Here is a 13,684-nt window from a genome sequence, read left to right as displayed (position 1 = left end):
TTTTTTCTTATTTTAGATATGAAGTATAGTTGATTTACATTGTGTTCGTTTCATGTGTACAACAAAGTAATTCAGTTATACATATGTATAAACACACACATATGTATATATTTTTTTTTCAGATTTTTTTCCCTTAGAGATTATAAGATACTGAATATAGTTCCCTGTTCTCTACAATAGGTCCTTGTTGGTTATCTATTTTTATATATAGTAATGTGTGTATGTTTATCCCAAACTCCTAATTTATCCCTCTATCCCCTCCCCTCCTTGGTAGCCGTAAATTTGTTTTCTATATCTGTAAGCTTGTTTCAATACTACATATCATCTTTGTTTAAAATATAATTGGAGGTTTAAATAATTTAATTTTTAACAGTGGCTGTGTTTAACAAACTGGCGAAATCCCTAGAAATTTAACAGTCTGCTCTCAGGAGATAGTATAAACCAGTTTTGAACACCATCATTGACTCTAAGTCCATGCTCTTTCTACCCCTGACTCTCCTGACTACTTTTATTACTACATGTAAAAGCTAGGGTTGGTCTATAGGATACAAGGGAAAACCTGGGTACCAGTCATTACTTTTGATGACCTTGGGCAATTGCTGGCTAGCTCTCTGACCCTCAGTTTTCTCTTCTGTAAAGGATGAGAGCAGTTCTTGCCTTGCCCAAGGGTTATTTTGATGATAAGATTGGCTGGTCTAGGTGACAGGGCTTTGTAAACTGTAGAGTCAGATACAGAAAAAAAAAAAATCTTTATTATGACGGTCATTTCATCACTAGTTTTCAACCAGGCATCCATTGTTCAGTTCAGTTCAGTTGCTCAGTCATGTCCAACTCTTTGCGACCCCATGGACTGCAGCACACCAGGCTTCCCTGTCCATCACCAACTCCTGAAGCTTGCTCAAACTCATTTCCATCGAGTTGGTGATGCCATCCAACCATCTCATCCTCTGTCATCCCCTTCTCCTCCGAAATATGTTGCAGCATTCAAAGGTATGCTTTAGTGTGAGATCTTCTGTAATGCCCACAATAGACAGTAAACTCCTGGAAAAACTGTTCTCAAGAAGTCCAAATTTTTGCTAAGTCTTTTTAAGAATAGCTATCTAAACTGGGAGAAAAATATTTTTTTCTAAACTTTCGTTTACTCATTTCTAGCTCCTATTGGACAGTTTGAAGGGATCTCTTTATGGTATTGCAGAATGCTTCTTAATTTCAAGAGCTGAATAAAAGTCCTTTGATTTTTAATTTTGATTTCTCAAAGCTGCTTTGCCTTTTGGGGCTAGATCAATTCAGCAAGTTATTTTTTATGAATTGTGTCCCTCTACTCAATGTGGTTTCCTAGCTGTAAACTGGATTAAGTATTCCAAATATTTTAAGTTACAATTCTAAACTTGAGCAACTTTATAAAATATTTGCCTGAGTATGCTGAACTTCTCTTCGGTCTGCAGACAACGGTTCTCTCAAGCCCTTTCCCACATCAGGCCCTTGGTTTCTGGTGATCCTTCTGCCTGTAAAGCTCTTCCCTGGTTGATTACAAAGCTGACTCCTCATCCTTCAGCTCGAATGCTGCCTTTCTAGAAAGGTCTTCCCTGTACACTTGTTTCAAGTGTATTTCCCCAGTCTGTTTCCTTACTTATTTCCTTCACAGCACTGATCACAATCTGTAATTTCCTTGTTCATTTGTTTACTTCTTTGTCTATATCTCTCATTATAACATTAGCTGCTTGGGGCTGAGACTTTTGCTCATTGATGTCATAAACTACCCCCAGTCTCCAGCACAGTGCCTGGCACATAATAGGCAGCTGTTGAACAGAGGAACTTGTCTAACAAGGTCCACATCAATGGTGTGGGGCTGGGGCCACCTACAGCCTCTTGAAGCAAGATCCTACCCTAAAGATTAGCCAGGGCTTGACCTGTGACACTCCCGGTGGCCACATTTCTCTCGGGTCCAGGAGGAGCCACAATGGCAGCTCCAACTTGCTGGCTCCTGTCTGCCCCACCCCAGTGGGGCCACCTCAGTGATGTCATACAGGACAAGATTCTCTAATCCTTTTCATTCTGTGACTGTCCTTTAAACAGCTGATTTTCATGACCTGCTATGGTCAGAGAGGATGGAGCAAGGAGGGTCAGGTGAGGGGGGTTCACCCCTCCCAACAAAATTAGTGTAGGGGGCCTAGCGGCTCATATGTATTTCTTCAGGAGAAAGTGGGCAGCAGAAACTGTAATTTCGACTAGGCTAAGGAAAAGTGAGAAAAGAAAAATGAGAAAAAGAAGAGCAAAGGAGATAAAAAGAGGACAGAAGGAAAAGAGAATAATAAGAAGGAGGAAAGAAAGAAGAGGAAGACATAAGAAGAGGATATCTGTGAGAAAAATACGCGCAACAGGTAATGAATGAGGAGGAAGGGTGTTGACTGCGTGTTCTGCTTGGCTTTGTGGCTCTTGGGTAGTGACTGGCCTCAGTGTGAAGGGATGGATGATTCAGCTGAGGGGTTCACAGGTCCTCACCTGAGGGGCTACTTACATCACTGAGATCATTTTGAGAGGCCCAAGCCAGGCTGTCTTAGGTGACTGTCTTGGATGGATTCACAATAGTAATTGGGCTTTACAAAAAATGTAGACCTTAAGAAAAACATCCTGACTGTGGAGGAAAAGACAGGAGTACTGCTAACCAGAGTAAGCTTCCAATTCATCACTGCCTGTCCTCATCCCCAAGCCTCTCAGTTATAGTCTAATGGCACACAGTTAAATCCAGGACTTGAAAAGTAACCTTTCAGAAAACCAACCTTTCAGAAAACCACCTTCCTCTTTGGTAACTGAAATACAAACAGATTTCTGAAGCAGAGTAGAACAGTTAGACAATATACCTGTAAAAATTACTGAAGTACAATTATGGCAATATATTCTCACTGATGTTTTGCCAAAACTGACTATGAACATCCCAAATGTGTGTAGGAGACCCAAGCAAAGCCTTGTAGTTGAAAAGAGAAGAAACTTTTAACCTTCTTTTTTCAATGTCACTTTCCCCTCTTCTAATAGTTTAATTTTTTTGCCCTTAGCATAATATTTAGGGAATATTTAGTACAATATTTAGGGAATATGAAATGTAGTATAACGTTAATAATAAGGAAGAGGCTATTATATCAAGCACACTTAACATCAAGCACATCTAAACATTTATTTAGATAATATTAAGATATCTTTCTTCCAAATTTTAAACTGTTAATCTTACAACCCATGAGTTTCCTCATGAATACCTGAAATACCTGAATGTTCCTGCAAGCTGTATTCAGAAATAAGAAATAGTGGAAAGGTGGAGCTTAATTGGCAGTCTATGGTACACTACAGACTCCTTAAAAATTTCTCTATGCTCATATTTCCTATTTTTCTACCTCTTCCATTAAAACTGACTCAGATTCTTCTATAAGTGTAGAACAGAGAGAAGAAAGATGTGGAAGCCTAAAGGAAGGAAGCAAAAAGACAGGCAAGACCTTTGAGCTCTTTATAGTCCAATAGTGCCACTGGTGACCCAGGTCCTGTCTTATGAATAAGAAAATTTGTTTTCTAAGGGTGCTCCAAATAGGGGTAGTCACATGGCCTTTTCCATTTTAGAATGGGAATGAGTCCACTAGCATGCTAATCATGCTGCTAGCATGTGGATGTTAGCATGGATGTTAGCAATCCATATCTGAAGCATTATGGATTCCAATTAGGTAGAATTTCAAAGAGATCTGATCTAATTTCCTTCTTTTTTCTTTTAGCAAATGTGGGGAGAATTAATTAGGAAATATGTCCTCAGATAATACTGGGACCAAATATATAAGTGAACTTTATTTTTACTTTATATACCTGGAAATGATTCATCTTCATCTTACTCTAAGAAATCCTAACCCCAAAGATACTGAGTAGAGTAACACTGAAGTTCCTTGAAGAAGTGGCCTGCCAGTGATCATTGGGTGATATTGTTTGATACTGTTATTAGGTCCCAGACCTGAAAGTGAAAGGAACAGAATCTTCCAAAAAATGTTGAAAAAACTCCAGAGGACTTTTACAGCTTTAAAAGCAGCTATGTGAAGGTTGCTCAGTCGTGTCTGACTCTTTGCAACTGTATAGTCCATGGAATTCTTCAGGTCAGAATACTGAAGTGGGTATCCCTTCCTTTCTCCAGGGGATCTTCCCAACTCAGGGATCGAACCCAGGTCTCTGGCATTGCAGGAGGACTCTTTACCAGCTAAGCCATCAGGGAAGCCCAAGCTAAATGACAGGGACAGAATAAATGGGTTGCTTTTGATCTAAGAGTTGGAGCAACAAAGTGGTTTTAGGAGATACAAACTAAGCATTTGTATTTTAGGAGATACAAAGTAGGGTACAAGCTCCTGGGATAAAATAGAGAGGCCCCATCACAAATTTACCTTTTTATCTGCCAGAACATGATTTGGATAATATTTTCAGTTGTTCTTTTTAAAGTACCTGCCTCTAATAATGAAGTGTTTGGTTTTTCTTTGTATTTACCAGAGCATCTTTTTAAATATCAGATCTCAAAATCTATCTTTTTAAAATCTCAAATCTTTAAAAAATTTTAAATCTCAGATCTTTAAATTGTTCCTGCAAATGTGGTGTAGGTTAAACCTCTGAACAGGTTAAGTCTCTGACAAGAGAAAGGAAGGACACCCCAGCCAATAGGAGACCCTGCTGGTGATGTACTGCTCCTCAGTTCTGATCATTGGCCGCCCAGGGTTTGTCATTCTATCCCCCGCGTCTGCAAACAGCGTGGGTCCGGTTTTCCGTGGTCTAGCTAGCTAAACTGGATTTTGGTCACCTGCACGTTCAGTTTCAACGAGGTTTAGCAGATCTCCAACTCTTAATATATGCAGCTGTTACGTTTTTATTGTCTTCCGGAATTTGAAAAATCTTTCGTTTCTTTAACCTCACTGGAGGTCGTCGGAAGTCCTCAGTGACAGAATCACGTGACTGTCTTAACAAGTGCAAATAAATACAACGTGGAACCTCACGAGCTACAGACTGGAAACCGGCCAGAAACTCAGAGCATGTGCCTCGTGTGCGGAGCAGCTGCACTCGCACGTGGGTGGGTGGCAGTACGGTGTGCGGGTAGCTGCCCTTCGAGATGCGAGGTGCGTGGCTGGGGTACCTGCGTGGGTCTCCAAGGGTCCCTGGGGGTAGGGTGGCTCTGGAGGCGTGGAGCCTTGGAGGAGGGGGTCTGGCGGCGGCCTGACACCGAGTTAACTTTTGAGCCGCAGCAGCCAGGCCTGGACCAGGCCGCGACCGTGCCCGAGAGAAGTCGAAAGCACGGGGGTTGTCCTCCGGCCTCTGTGGACTGTGCCTTCGCAGGGAGTGGTTTGTGTATTTGCAGACAGAGGGTAGCGCCGCGCTGGGAGGCCCGGATGCCCCGGGGGAGCGTCCGAGTTCCCGTCGGCAGACTGCCAGCCTTGGTGAGCATCTTGATTCCTGGGGCTCCTAACAATCGCACACTCCGTCCAACCCAGCGCCGGAGGATGAAGGCCCCGGTCCCGGTTCCAATCCGGGATTCGCGATGCTCCCTTAAGCCTCGGTCTGAGGCCGGGGTAGCAAGCCGACTGCGGCGAAAGATGCCGGGTAGGGCAGTGACGTCATCTGCACCCTCCCTTCCCCCCCGCCCCGCTTGCCGGCCGGCGCTGCGGTTCCTGCCCCACGACATCCGGGTCTCTCCAGCTGCTCCACCGCGCCGCAGCTGTAGCGAGGGCTGAGCCGACTGGGAGGGGTGGGGCGGGGCGGGGCAGTGAGAGGCGTGGGGGAGGGGCAGCACGGCGCCGTCGTGAGCGCGCCTGCGCGGGGACGCGCTCGAGGCGGCGGCGGCGGCGGCGGCGGCGCTAGGGGCGGGAGCGCGCGCGGGAGGGAGGGAGCTGTGGTCTCGGCGCCCGCCCGGCTTGCAGCTTCGGGTGCTCCGGAGGCTGCAGCTCGGGAACCGGTGATTGGGGAGGGGGGGTGGGGGGCGCCAGGCAGGTGGGGCGCGAAAGCTATGACTCTTCGGCTCTTCCTCCTCCCGGACCCGCTCTCCGCCTCCCGCTCCAACGCCCGGATGATCTGAGCCGCGAGGGCGCCGAGAGCCGGGGGCCCGGACGCAGCCCGGCTCCTCCCCTCCTCCGCCCCCTCCCCGGCCTGGCCTGGCCGGCCGCCGCCGCGGTGACCCCCCGGCCGCCGTCGCCGCCGCCGCCTCGGCGGACCAGGGACTTGCTCGTCCGCGGCTGCTCCGGGTAAGCGCGACGCTCGGGCCGACAGCGGGCGGGAGGGCGGGCGGCGTGGGCCTGCGCGGCGGCGGCCAGGCCTGGGGCCTGGGGCCTGTAAACAAGCCGGGCGTCTGCCCGGGCGCTCCCGGGAGGAGACGCGACAACTCCACCCCCTGGCCCGGCCTCCTCCCCGGAGCCCGGCGGCAGGCGGCGAGGGGTTAACGCTCCGCGAGGGCGGCGGCGGGGAGGCGGGGGCGGGGTGTTTGTGGCGGCGGCCGGGGGAGGGGTCGCGACCCTCCGGCCGCTCTGGCCGGGTTCGATGTTAGCAGAGGCGACGCGGACGAGGCCCGCGGCCCGGCCTGCCCCGAGAGCAGCCGGCGGAACTTTTCCCGAGCGGGAAGGGGGCGTCCGGCGCCCCCACTCGCCTGGCCACCCTGGGCTCCAACCCTTGGAGCGAGGCCGAGAGTTAGAAGCGGGGGGGAGGCTTCGTTCGGACCGGACTTGGCCTCGAAACACTAAATTTGGGGGAATTCGCTTTAGATTTTTATGGAGACCGTGCTGAGAGTGAGGTTCCTTCAGAACTCAAGTCAGTGGTGCCTCCAGTTCATTCATTATTTAGACATCGAACAAATCCATTGAAGTAAATCGAACCGATTTCTCTTTTTAACCGTATAAAAGTTCTTGATACTAGAGTTTAGTTGAGGTGTGGTTCTGCTCTGCTTGTACATGTTAAGTATTTTCTTGAAGGACAGCTGGCTGTGGAGAGCCTCTGCCAACCGCAGTTTTAGATATGTTTTGAAAATCTCATCACCTGAGGTTTTTTTTTTTTTTCAAGTACCGCGGTGCTTAAAAATCCACAAAGGTCATACTTCAGTTGTGCAAGCCAAGAAGTCTATTTGCCGCCCCCACTCCCAACTCTAAATTTTCTTCTGATTGCAGTTATAAGCCGAATGCATCTTAAGAAGTGACTGGAAGAGTATGGGAGATGTAAAAACCTATGGGAGGTGGTTTTTGTTTTCCCGGAGTAGATGATTTTGACATTACTAAAGGAAATTAGAAATTTTAAAAAGTTGTTCCGAGGAAAAGGTTTAATCTTTTCAAACTTGGACGTTCGCGTTTTAAACACAACCACTTTTTAGGTGTAAAGAACTCTGAACAGAGTCAGAGATTTTTAACAGTGCTCTTCTGAGCCTTAGGAGTTCCAGAACTCTCAGGAGTTCAGCAAGGATTGCTCCCCACCTGCTCTTTAACTCGAACAATTTCACTTTAGTGTTTTTATCTTTTTACACATTGGGCCTTTTCCAAAGTCTGTGGTTCTGTAACTCTTTAGAGATTAGGAAACTGACTAGGGCCATAGTGACCCACCCCACTCCCTGTTTTGTAAGTGTATTTTGTTTCTTTTGATTTTATTGATTGATTTTGTTTCTTTTGACAAATAATTTGAAGCACAAAGTAACATTTCTTGTTTGATGTTTTAGGTCTGTTCTTATGTGCAACTCACGAGTATCTGTTTAAACATTCAATCATAAAGTGATGATTACTTGTAACCTGCAAGGTACAGCTATACCACATTTTGGAAACTATAGTGAACTGCACATAGAAGTTAAGACATTTCTGTTTAGATATCACTAGATATTTTTCAGTAATTACTTTCAGTGAAGTAATTATTTTATGGGAGAGATATATTAAGACTGGTAAACTTTGGCTAGGTACCTCAGTATATATTTGAGAAATAAGATGGTCGAATGCTTGAGTCATCAGAATTTTTTATGTGATGTGTGTGTGTTAACATATAAAGGTGGTTTATATTTTTGTTTGAAGAACAAAATTGATGCCTATAAGTACAGTATAAACTGTTGAAAGAAACACTGCACTAGGAGACAAGAATTGTTTGGTCATGATTGTGTTCCAAACATCAGCAAAGCCAAAGGGGTAGATTATCAAATGTTTCTTATTCTCAACATTGTGTATTTTAATAGGCTTTGACTCAGTGCCTGTTATGTGCCAGGCACTTAGATGTTTCAGCATTCTGGCGCTGATTTTCTTTCAGGGTTGTGTCTTACTTGAAAGACTTAAGTCAGTGATTGTTATTTAGGAAAGATATTCCTGTGGGTAGCCTTTACCGATTTTTCTGTTGGGAATGAGAAGTCTAGAAAAGCTCTTGGGAGGAAGGCAGATGGAGATTCCACAAGAGACAAAGGGTGGTTGAGCCTACAGGTTTGAACAAGCACAGGACCCTTGGTAATTTGGTGTGAAGGGCATTTTAAGAGCACATTGTGCAGGTTTTCCTGTCAGTTCAAGCTGGGTCTTGCTTATCTTGACTTGTTAATAAACCTTCATTTGAAAATTTGTTCTCTGATATGCAGTTTTTTTCAAAGAAATTTATAGAACAGTGTATTGTCACATGGTAAATATTGCTAAGCAGTTAGTAAAAAACCTACAGTCTTTGAATTTGTTCACCTAGCACTTAGACTTTATTAAAATGGCTAATAGCATGGGTAGCTAATTCTGGTTTAACTGCACATGCTTATTTGTTTAAAAATTTAAAGCTAAAGAGTGACATATGTCCATAGGGAGCTTGTTATCCCTGAAATGCTCATGCCTGAGTGCTGGGTTAATTTCTTAAGATGTGAGTTGGTGATCATGTAGTTACAATTAAATAACTAATTGTAAGGTGATATTTTGGTGAATCCCTGAATGACACTTGCTTGGGCACCTTACTCTGAGTGGTACTCTTGACTACTTTCCATCCTTACCCAATCAGAGGACTGAGGCATCCCATTAAGAATATCTGTGCAAATGGAGTCCTGTAAGGGTCAAATAGAAGGTAAAACAAGGTGTGGCCCTGTGAAATATATGGACCTTAGGGGAAGGAAAAGGTGTTGTGAAGCAACTAGGTAAAAGTTTGTGCCTTCCTGTACCTTGGTTAGTAACTTTATTCCAGAATATGTTCTGTCTTCCATCTCATATGTTGGTGACAAACTTTTAAAGATTGAGTTGCTTCATATTCTATTTCACTGTTAGCCAGGAAATTTTCTGACTTGGGATTATTAACTACTGTTATATGAAAGTAATTTGGGTTAAACTGTATCAGAAGAAGGGGACGACAGAGGATGAAATGGTTGGATGGCATCACTGACTCAATGGACATGAGTTTGAGCAAGCTCCAGGAGTTGGTGACAGACAGAGAAGCCTGGTGTGCTGCAGGCCATGGGGTTGCAAACAGTTGGACATGACTTAGCAACTGAACTGAACTGAATGTCAAAACCAAAAGTTTGATTACCTATATTCTTTCTTTTGTTCTTTCCAATGCCTAATGTGCTCTTATGCACAGGTAATAATTTTACATTTTATTATGAATCTCTAGAATATATTTCTTGATGATTTTGACTTTTGGGTTTCCTAGCTATCTGTGTATCTTTACCTAGCTTTTCTTTTGCTGAGGTAGGTAGAAGGAGCTAGAGAAAGTAATTAAGAGAGGTGAGCTTCTGTATACCTTTATCTAAAAGGTGATAAGAGTTTTTAGAATTTTTGTAGAAAACTGAGGGAAAGATAATGAATGTTAATGTGTGTTCATGGATTGTTGATACTGTGTTTATAATATAAATTAAGAGATGTTTTAAACATTCATTGAGTAAATGTGATAAGGGAGTTTCAGTTTTTATATTTCTTAGTATGTTTATCTGGACTCCATTTTCTTAGTTTATGAAGTATTCATATTTAGGATATGGATTGAAAGTCACTAGACTTTTCATCGCTGATATGATTTGAATTAAGATCCTATGAAACCAAATTACTTCTAGATACATAAGAAAGTGAATAATAAAAGCTGTAATTTATTGACCACTTATTTGCGTGAGGCTTTAATTTTCACCACAACCCTCTAATGCATATGATATTATCTCTGCGTTGCAGATGAAGAAATGTAGGATTAGAGAGTGTAAGTAATGTGCCAGAATCAGATCTGTAAATACAGAACTCCTGAGCAGACTTTTCCCAGTTAGATTAGCCTTGTTGTTCCTAGGAATCAAAATTTGAAAAGCTGAATGTTATGCTTCTGATACAGATTCCTAGAATTAAAAGGGACCTTACAAATTTATGTAGTATGTAAGTCTTCCAGTGCATAAGTCCCTTTTAAAACATTCCATAGAGATTTAAGAAGTTAAGATCATTTTCTCATTCCCAAAGTTTCAAAAGTCAACAGAGATAAACAGTTTTATGTGTTCAACTCTCATTGTTCAGACTAAGAAAGGGAATCAATATTAATTGTCGAATAGTTGATACCTGTAATGAAGGACTTGAGGAAATGTTTCTGAGCGCATACAGTCAGTGGAGCTATGTTGAAGGTTCCAGAGAACATGGTGAAACTTACTAGTGGGGTGATCTTTTGGCAAGCTACTTGATTTTTCTAAGCCTCAGTTTTCTTTATCTGTCAAAATCAAATGGGAAAACCTTTCTCATTAGGTAATCTTTCTTTCACTGCGCTGAGTCTTCATTGTTCTCTGGCGTTCTGTAGTTGTGGTGAGCAGGGGCTGCCCTCTTTTCTGTGCGCCACCTTCTCTTGGTGGCGGCTTCTGTGTTGCTGAACATGGGCTTTAGGCACGTGGGCTTCAGTGATTGCAGTGCGGGGGGACTCAGTAGTTGTGGCGCATGACTTAGTAGGGTGTATGCAGCATGTGTGATCTTCCCAGACCAGGAAGTGAATCCGTGTCGCCTGCATTGTCAGGAAGATTCTTAACCACTGGACTACCAAGGAAGCCCTGTCTTAGGTAATCTCAAAGATTAAATGAGATGACCATGTAAAGCACATTACATGTTTTCTACTGTGAAGAAATAAATGGTCGCTGCTATTATTGAGTATATGAAATCTAGAGATTCTTAGGGGAATAGAAACTGAATGAGTATGAGAATCTTGGAGCAAAACTTTAGCAGTGAGCCTGAAAGACAAACTAGGAGACTGAGTGGAGGCTTTAGAAGAGGTTGTAAAGGTTGTGGGCATATAGACCTTGTATATGAGTACACTAAAAATTAAGAGCTAATGGAAAAGAAAGTTGAGTATGAGTAGGTTTATTTGACTATATGAAGCTGGAGAGAAATTAGGTTAATGATTAGGTGGGAGTTGATGGTTATAGAGAATCAAGAGTAAGTAATAAAGCAAAGGTGAATGTTTGGGCAATAATGATCAGTAAATGAAGGACACGGGTTGGAGTTTTAAAGAGGAGACAGTTCATGATTAGAAATGGGCAAGAGGGTTATTACTATACTCAGAAAAGATGCGAAAGAGTAAGAGACATAAATTATTCTCATTAACTCAGTTCTTATGAAACAAAAAAAATAGTCTTCATAAAAGGCATTTAGGCTTTGTATGTGGGTCCTGGGTTATTTAAGATTGAAAAATTATATTGGAACAGTTCAGGTCTTACTAATTCATACCCAAACCATGTTTAATACTCCAAAACTTGTCTTTCCTAGTAGCATCTTGTACTGCATCTCTCTCCTCCGTTCATTAAAGCATCACAAAATTCTTCCTAAAATACTATTTTCATCATATTTCTCTGCTCAATGTATTTAGTAACTTCCTTTTGCCTCTAGAATTAAGTTTAGAATTCTTAGTTTGGTTTTGACACTTTCCATAGTTGGACCTCTGGACTGATTTATTTCAGCTAAACTGGTACCCTTGCCATCTCTGGACCACACCCTGTACTTTCTCCCTCTCAGTGGGTCTTTGCTCATGCTAATTGATAGTTCAGAATTCTTATCCCTCCTTCACCAGCTTTTGTTTTCTTCTCTATCAAAGCTCATTTCTAGCATTTTCTCCCCCACAAAACCTTTCCTGATCACCAGAATGTTTCATTTCTCCTCTCTTTGTACTTCCATAGTATCATCTATTGTTTGTACAGCTTTAATCATATACTTACTGTGAAGTATTTGTGTTTTAATTATAATTGTGTGTTCAATATAATTATAAAATTCTGAAGGGGAAAACACAATATCTTTACTGTATTCAAAGCCTGGCACAGGGCCTGTGGATAGTGGACATTCAGATATTTTTTATTAGGCAAAATCTACCTGGAAGTAGGTGTGACTGTTGTAGAAGAAGTTAAAGGCTTTCTGGTGGCAGATATTTCTGGCTCTCTTCTCACTCTTTTTAAATATTATTTTGGTTGAACCTGTATTTTTTTTTTTTTCTTTTTCCTGCCACACTACTTGGCTTGCAGGATCTTAGTTCCCCAGCCAGGGATTAAACCTGGGCCCTGGCAGTGAAAACGATGAGTCGTAACCACAGGACCACCAGGGAACTCCCCGAAACCTACATTTTTAAGTGCGTGAAGATTATGCAAATCTGAATGGTGTCAGAGTTGTTATGTTGGTGTAGAAAATTATGTTGATTCTGGATCTAAGGATTTCATCTTACCTTCCTGTGTTTTGGCTTTGAGGTTTAAATAGGACTCATAGCCATCCCATCCCATCCCTTTCCAGAGTTATATGTGCAATTATTATAACCAGGCATTCTTTTAAACAGAAAGGAATTGTGGAATCACTGTAACTAGACAGTGTTACCAGTTTAAAAAGGGAGATAGAAACTTCCCTGGTGGTCCAGTAGTTAAGAATCTGCTTACCAATGCAGGAGACATGGGTTCAGGAAGATCCCACATGCTGCCAGGCAACGAAGGCCATGTGCTACGGTTACTGAGCCCAAGCTGTTGCGCCCATGGGCTGCAGCTACTGAGTTCACATGCTGCAGCTACTGAGCTGGCATGCCCAGAGCTCGTGCTTTGTGACAAGAGAAGCCACTGCATGAACGAAGCCCGCACAGTGCAAAAGGTGACTAGAAAAAGCCCGTGGGCAGCAACGAAGACCCAGTGCGGCAAAAATTTTTTTTAATTAAATAAAATATTTTTTAAATAAGTAAAAATGGAAATAACTATCGACTTTTATTTTGACTTTTAAACAAATGGCTAATATATGAATAGTCTGTGTTCATATAGATCTCTAAGCTAAACTTAAGCTTTATCAAGTTGTTAACTGTTTCTAGAATTTAGAAAATACTAAAATTTTCTTTATTGAATTTTTTGAGTGGATAATTTTATATAAGGAGTCTGTGATTGCTTAGATCTATTTATTGGAGCATGATACTAATGAGACCAGAATCACAAATTTGATTCTTTGTGTGCCTCTTTACTTTTTCTAGCCTTGACATTAGCTTGTAACATTGAGAGCTAATGTTACTGACCACTTATATGCAAGTTATTATTATAGATATTTTGAAGTATAGCTCATTAAATCTTTTATAACTGTCTATATGAGGTAGATATTGTACTATTACTACTTGTATCAACAGATGAGGAAGTTAAGATAGAGGTTAATTTTCACAGCTAATAACAGAAGCCAAATACATGTCCTTGGACTTTTCAAAGTAATTATATATGTGTGTCACTGCAGTTTCATTGCTACTGGTGAAAATA

At 42.4% G+C, this 13,684-nt stretch overlaps 1 protein-coding gene across 2 annotated transcripts in view; it reads left to right on the top strand.

Moving 5' to 3' along the window:
- The first annotated feature begins 4,975 nt into the window (after positions 1-4,975).
- The window catches only part of PPM1A (protein phosphatase, Mg2+/Mn2+ dependent 1A), a 41,667-nt gene continuing 32,958 nt past the window's right edge, over positions 4,976-13,684 (top strand). The window contains exon 1 of one of the 2 annotated variants that reach the window (XM_061156937.1): positions 4,976-5,126. In XM_061156937.1, the coding sequence (XP_061012920.1) occupies positions 5,120-5,126 (7 nt within the window). In that variant the 5' untranslated portion in view covers positions 4,976-5,119. Of the gene's footprint in view, positions 5,127-5,848; positions 6,246-13,684 lie in introns of those variants that run through there. The other variant, XM_061156938.1, reaches the window with a different exon arrangement.

This window comes from Dama dama, chromosome 12, assembly GCF_033118175.1.
Source record: "Dama dama isolate Ldn47 chromosome 12, ASM3311817v1, whole genome shotgun sequence".
In the NCBI taxonomy this organism is placed as follows: Eukaryota; Metazoa; Chordata; class Mammalia; order Artiodactyla; family Cervidae; genus Dama; species Dama dama.
The sequence above is the reverse complement of the archived record's forward strand: the minus strand, read 5'-3'. Positions and strand labels throughout refer to the sequence as shown.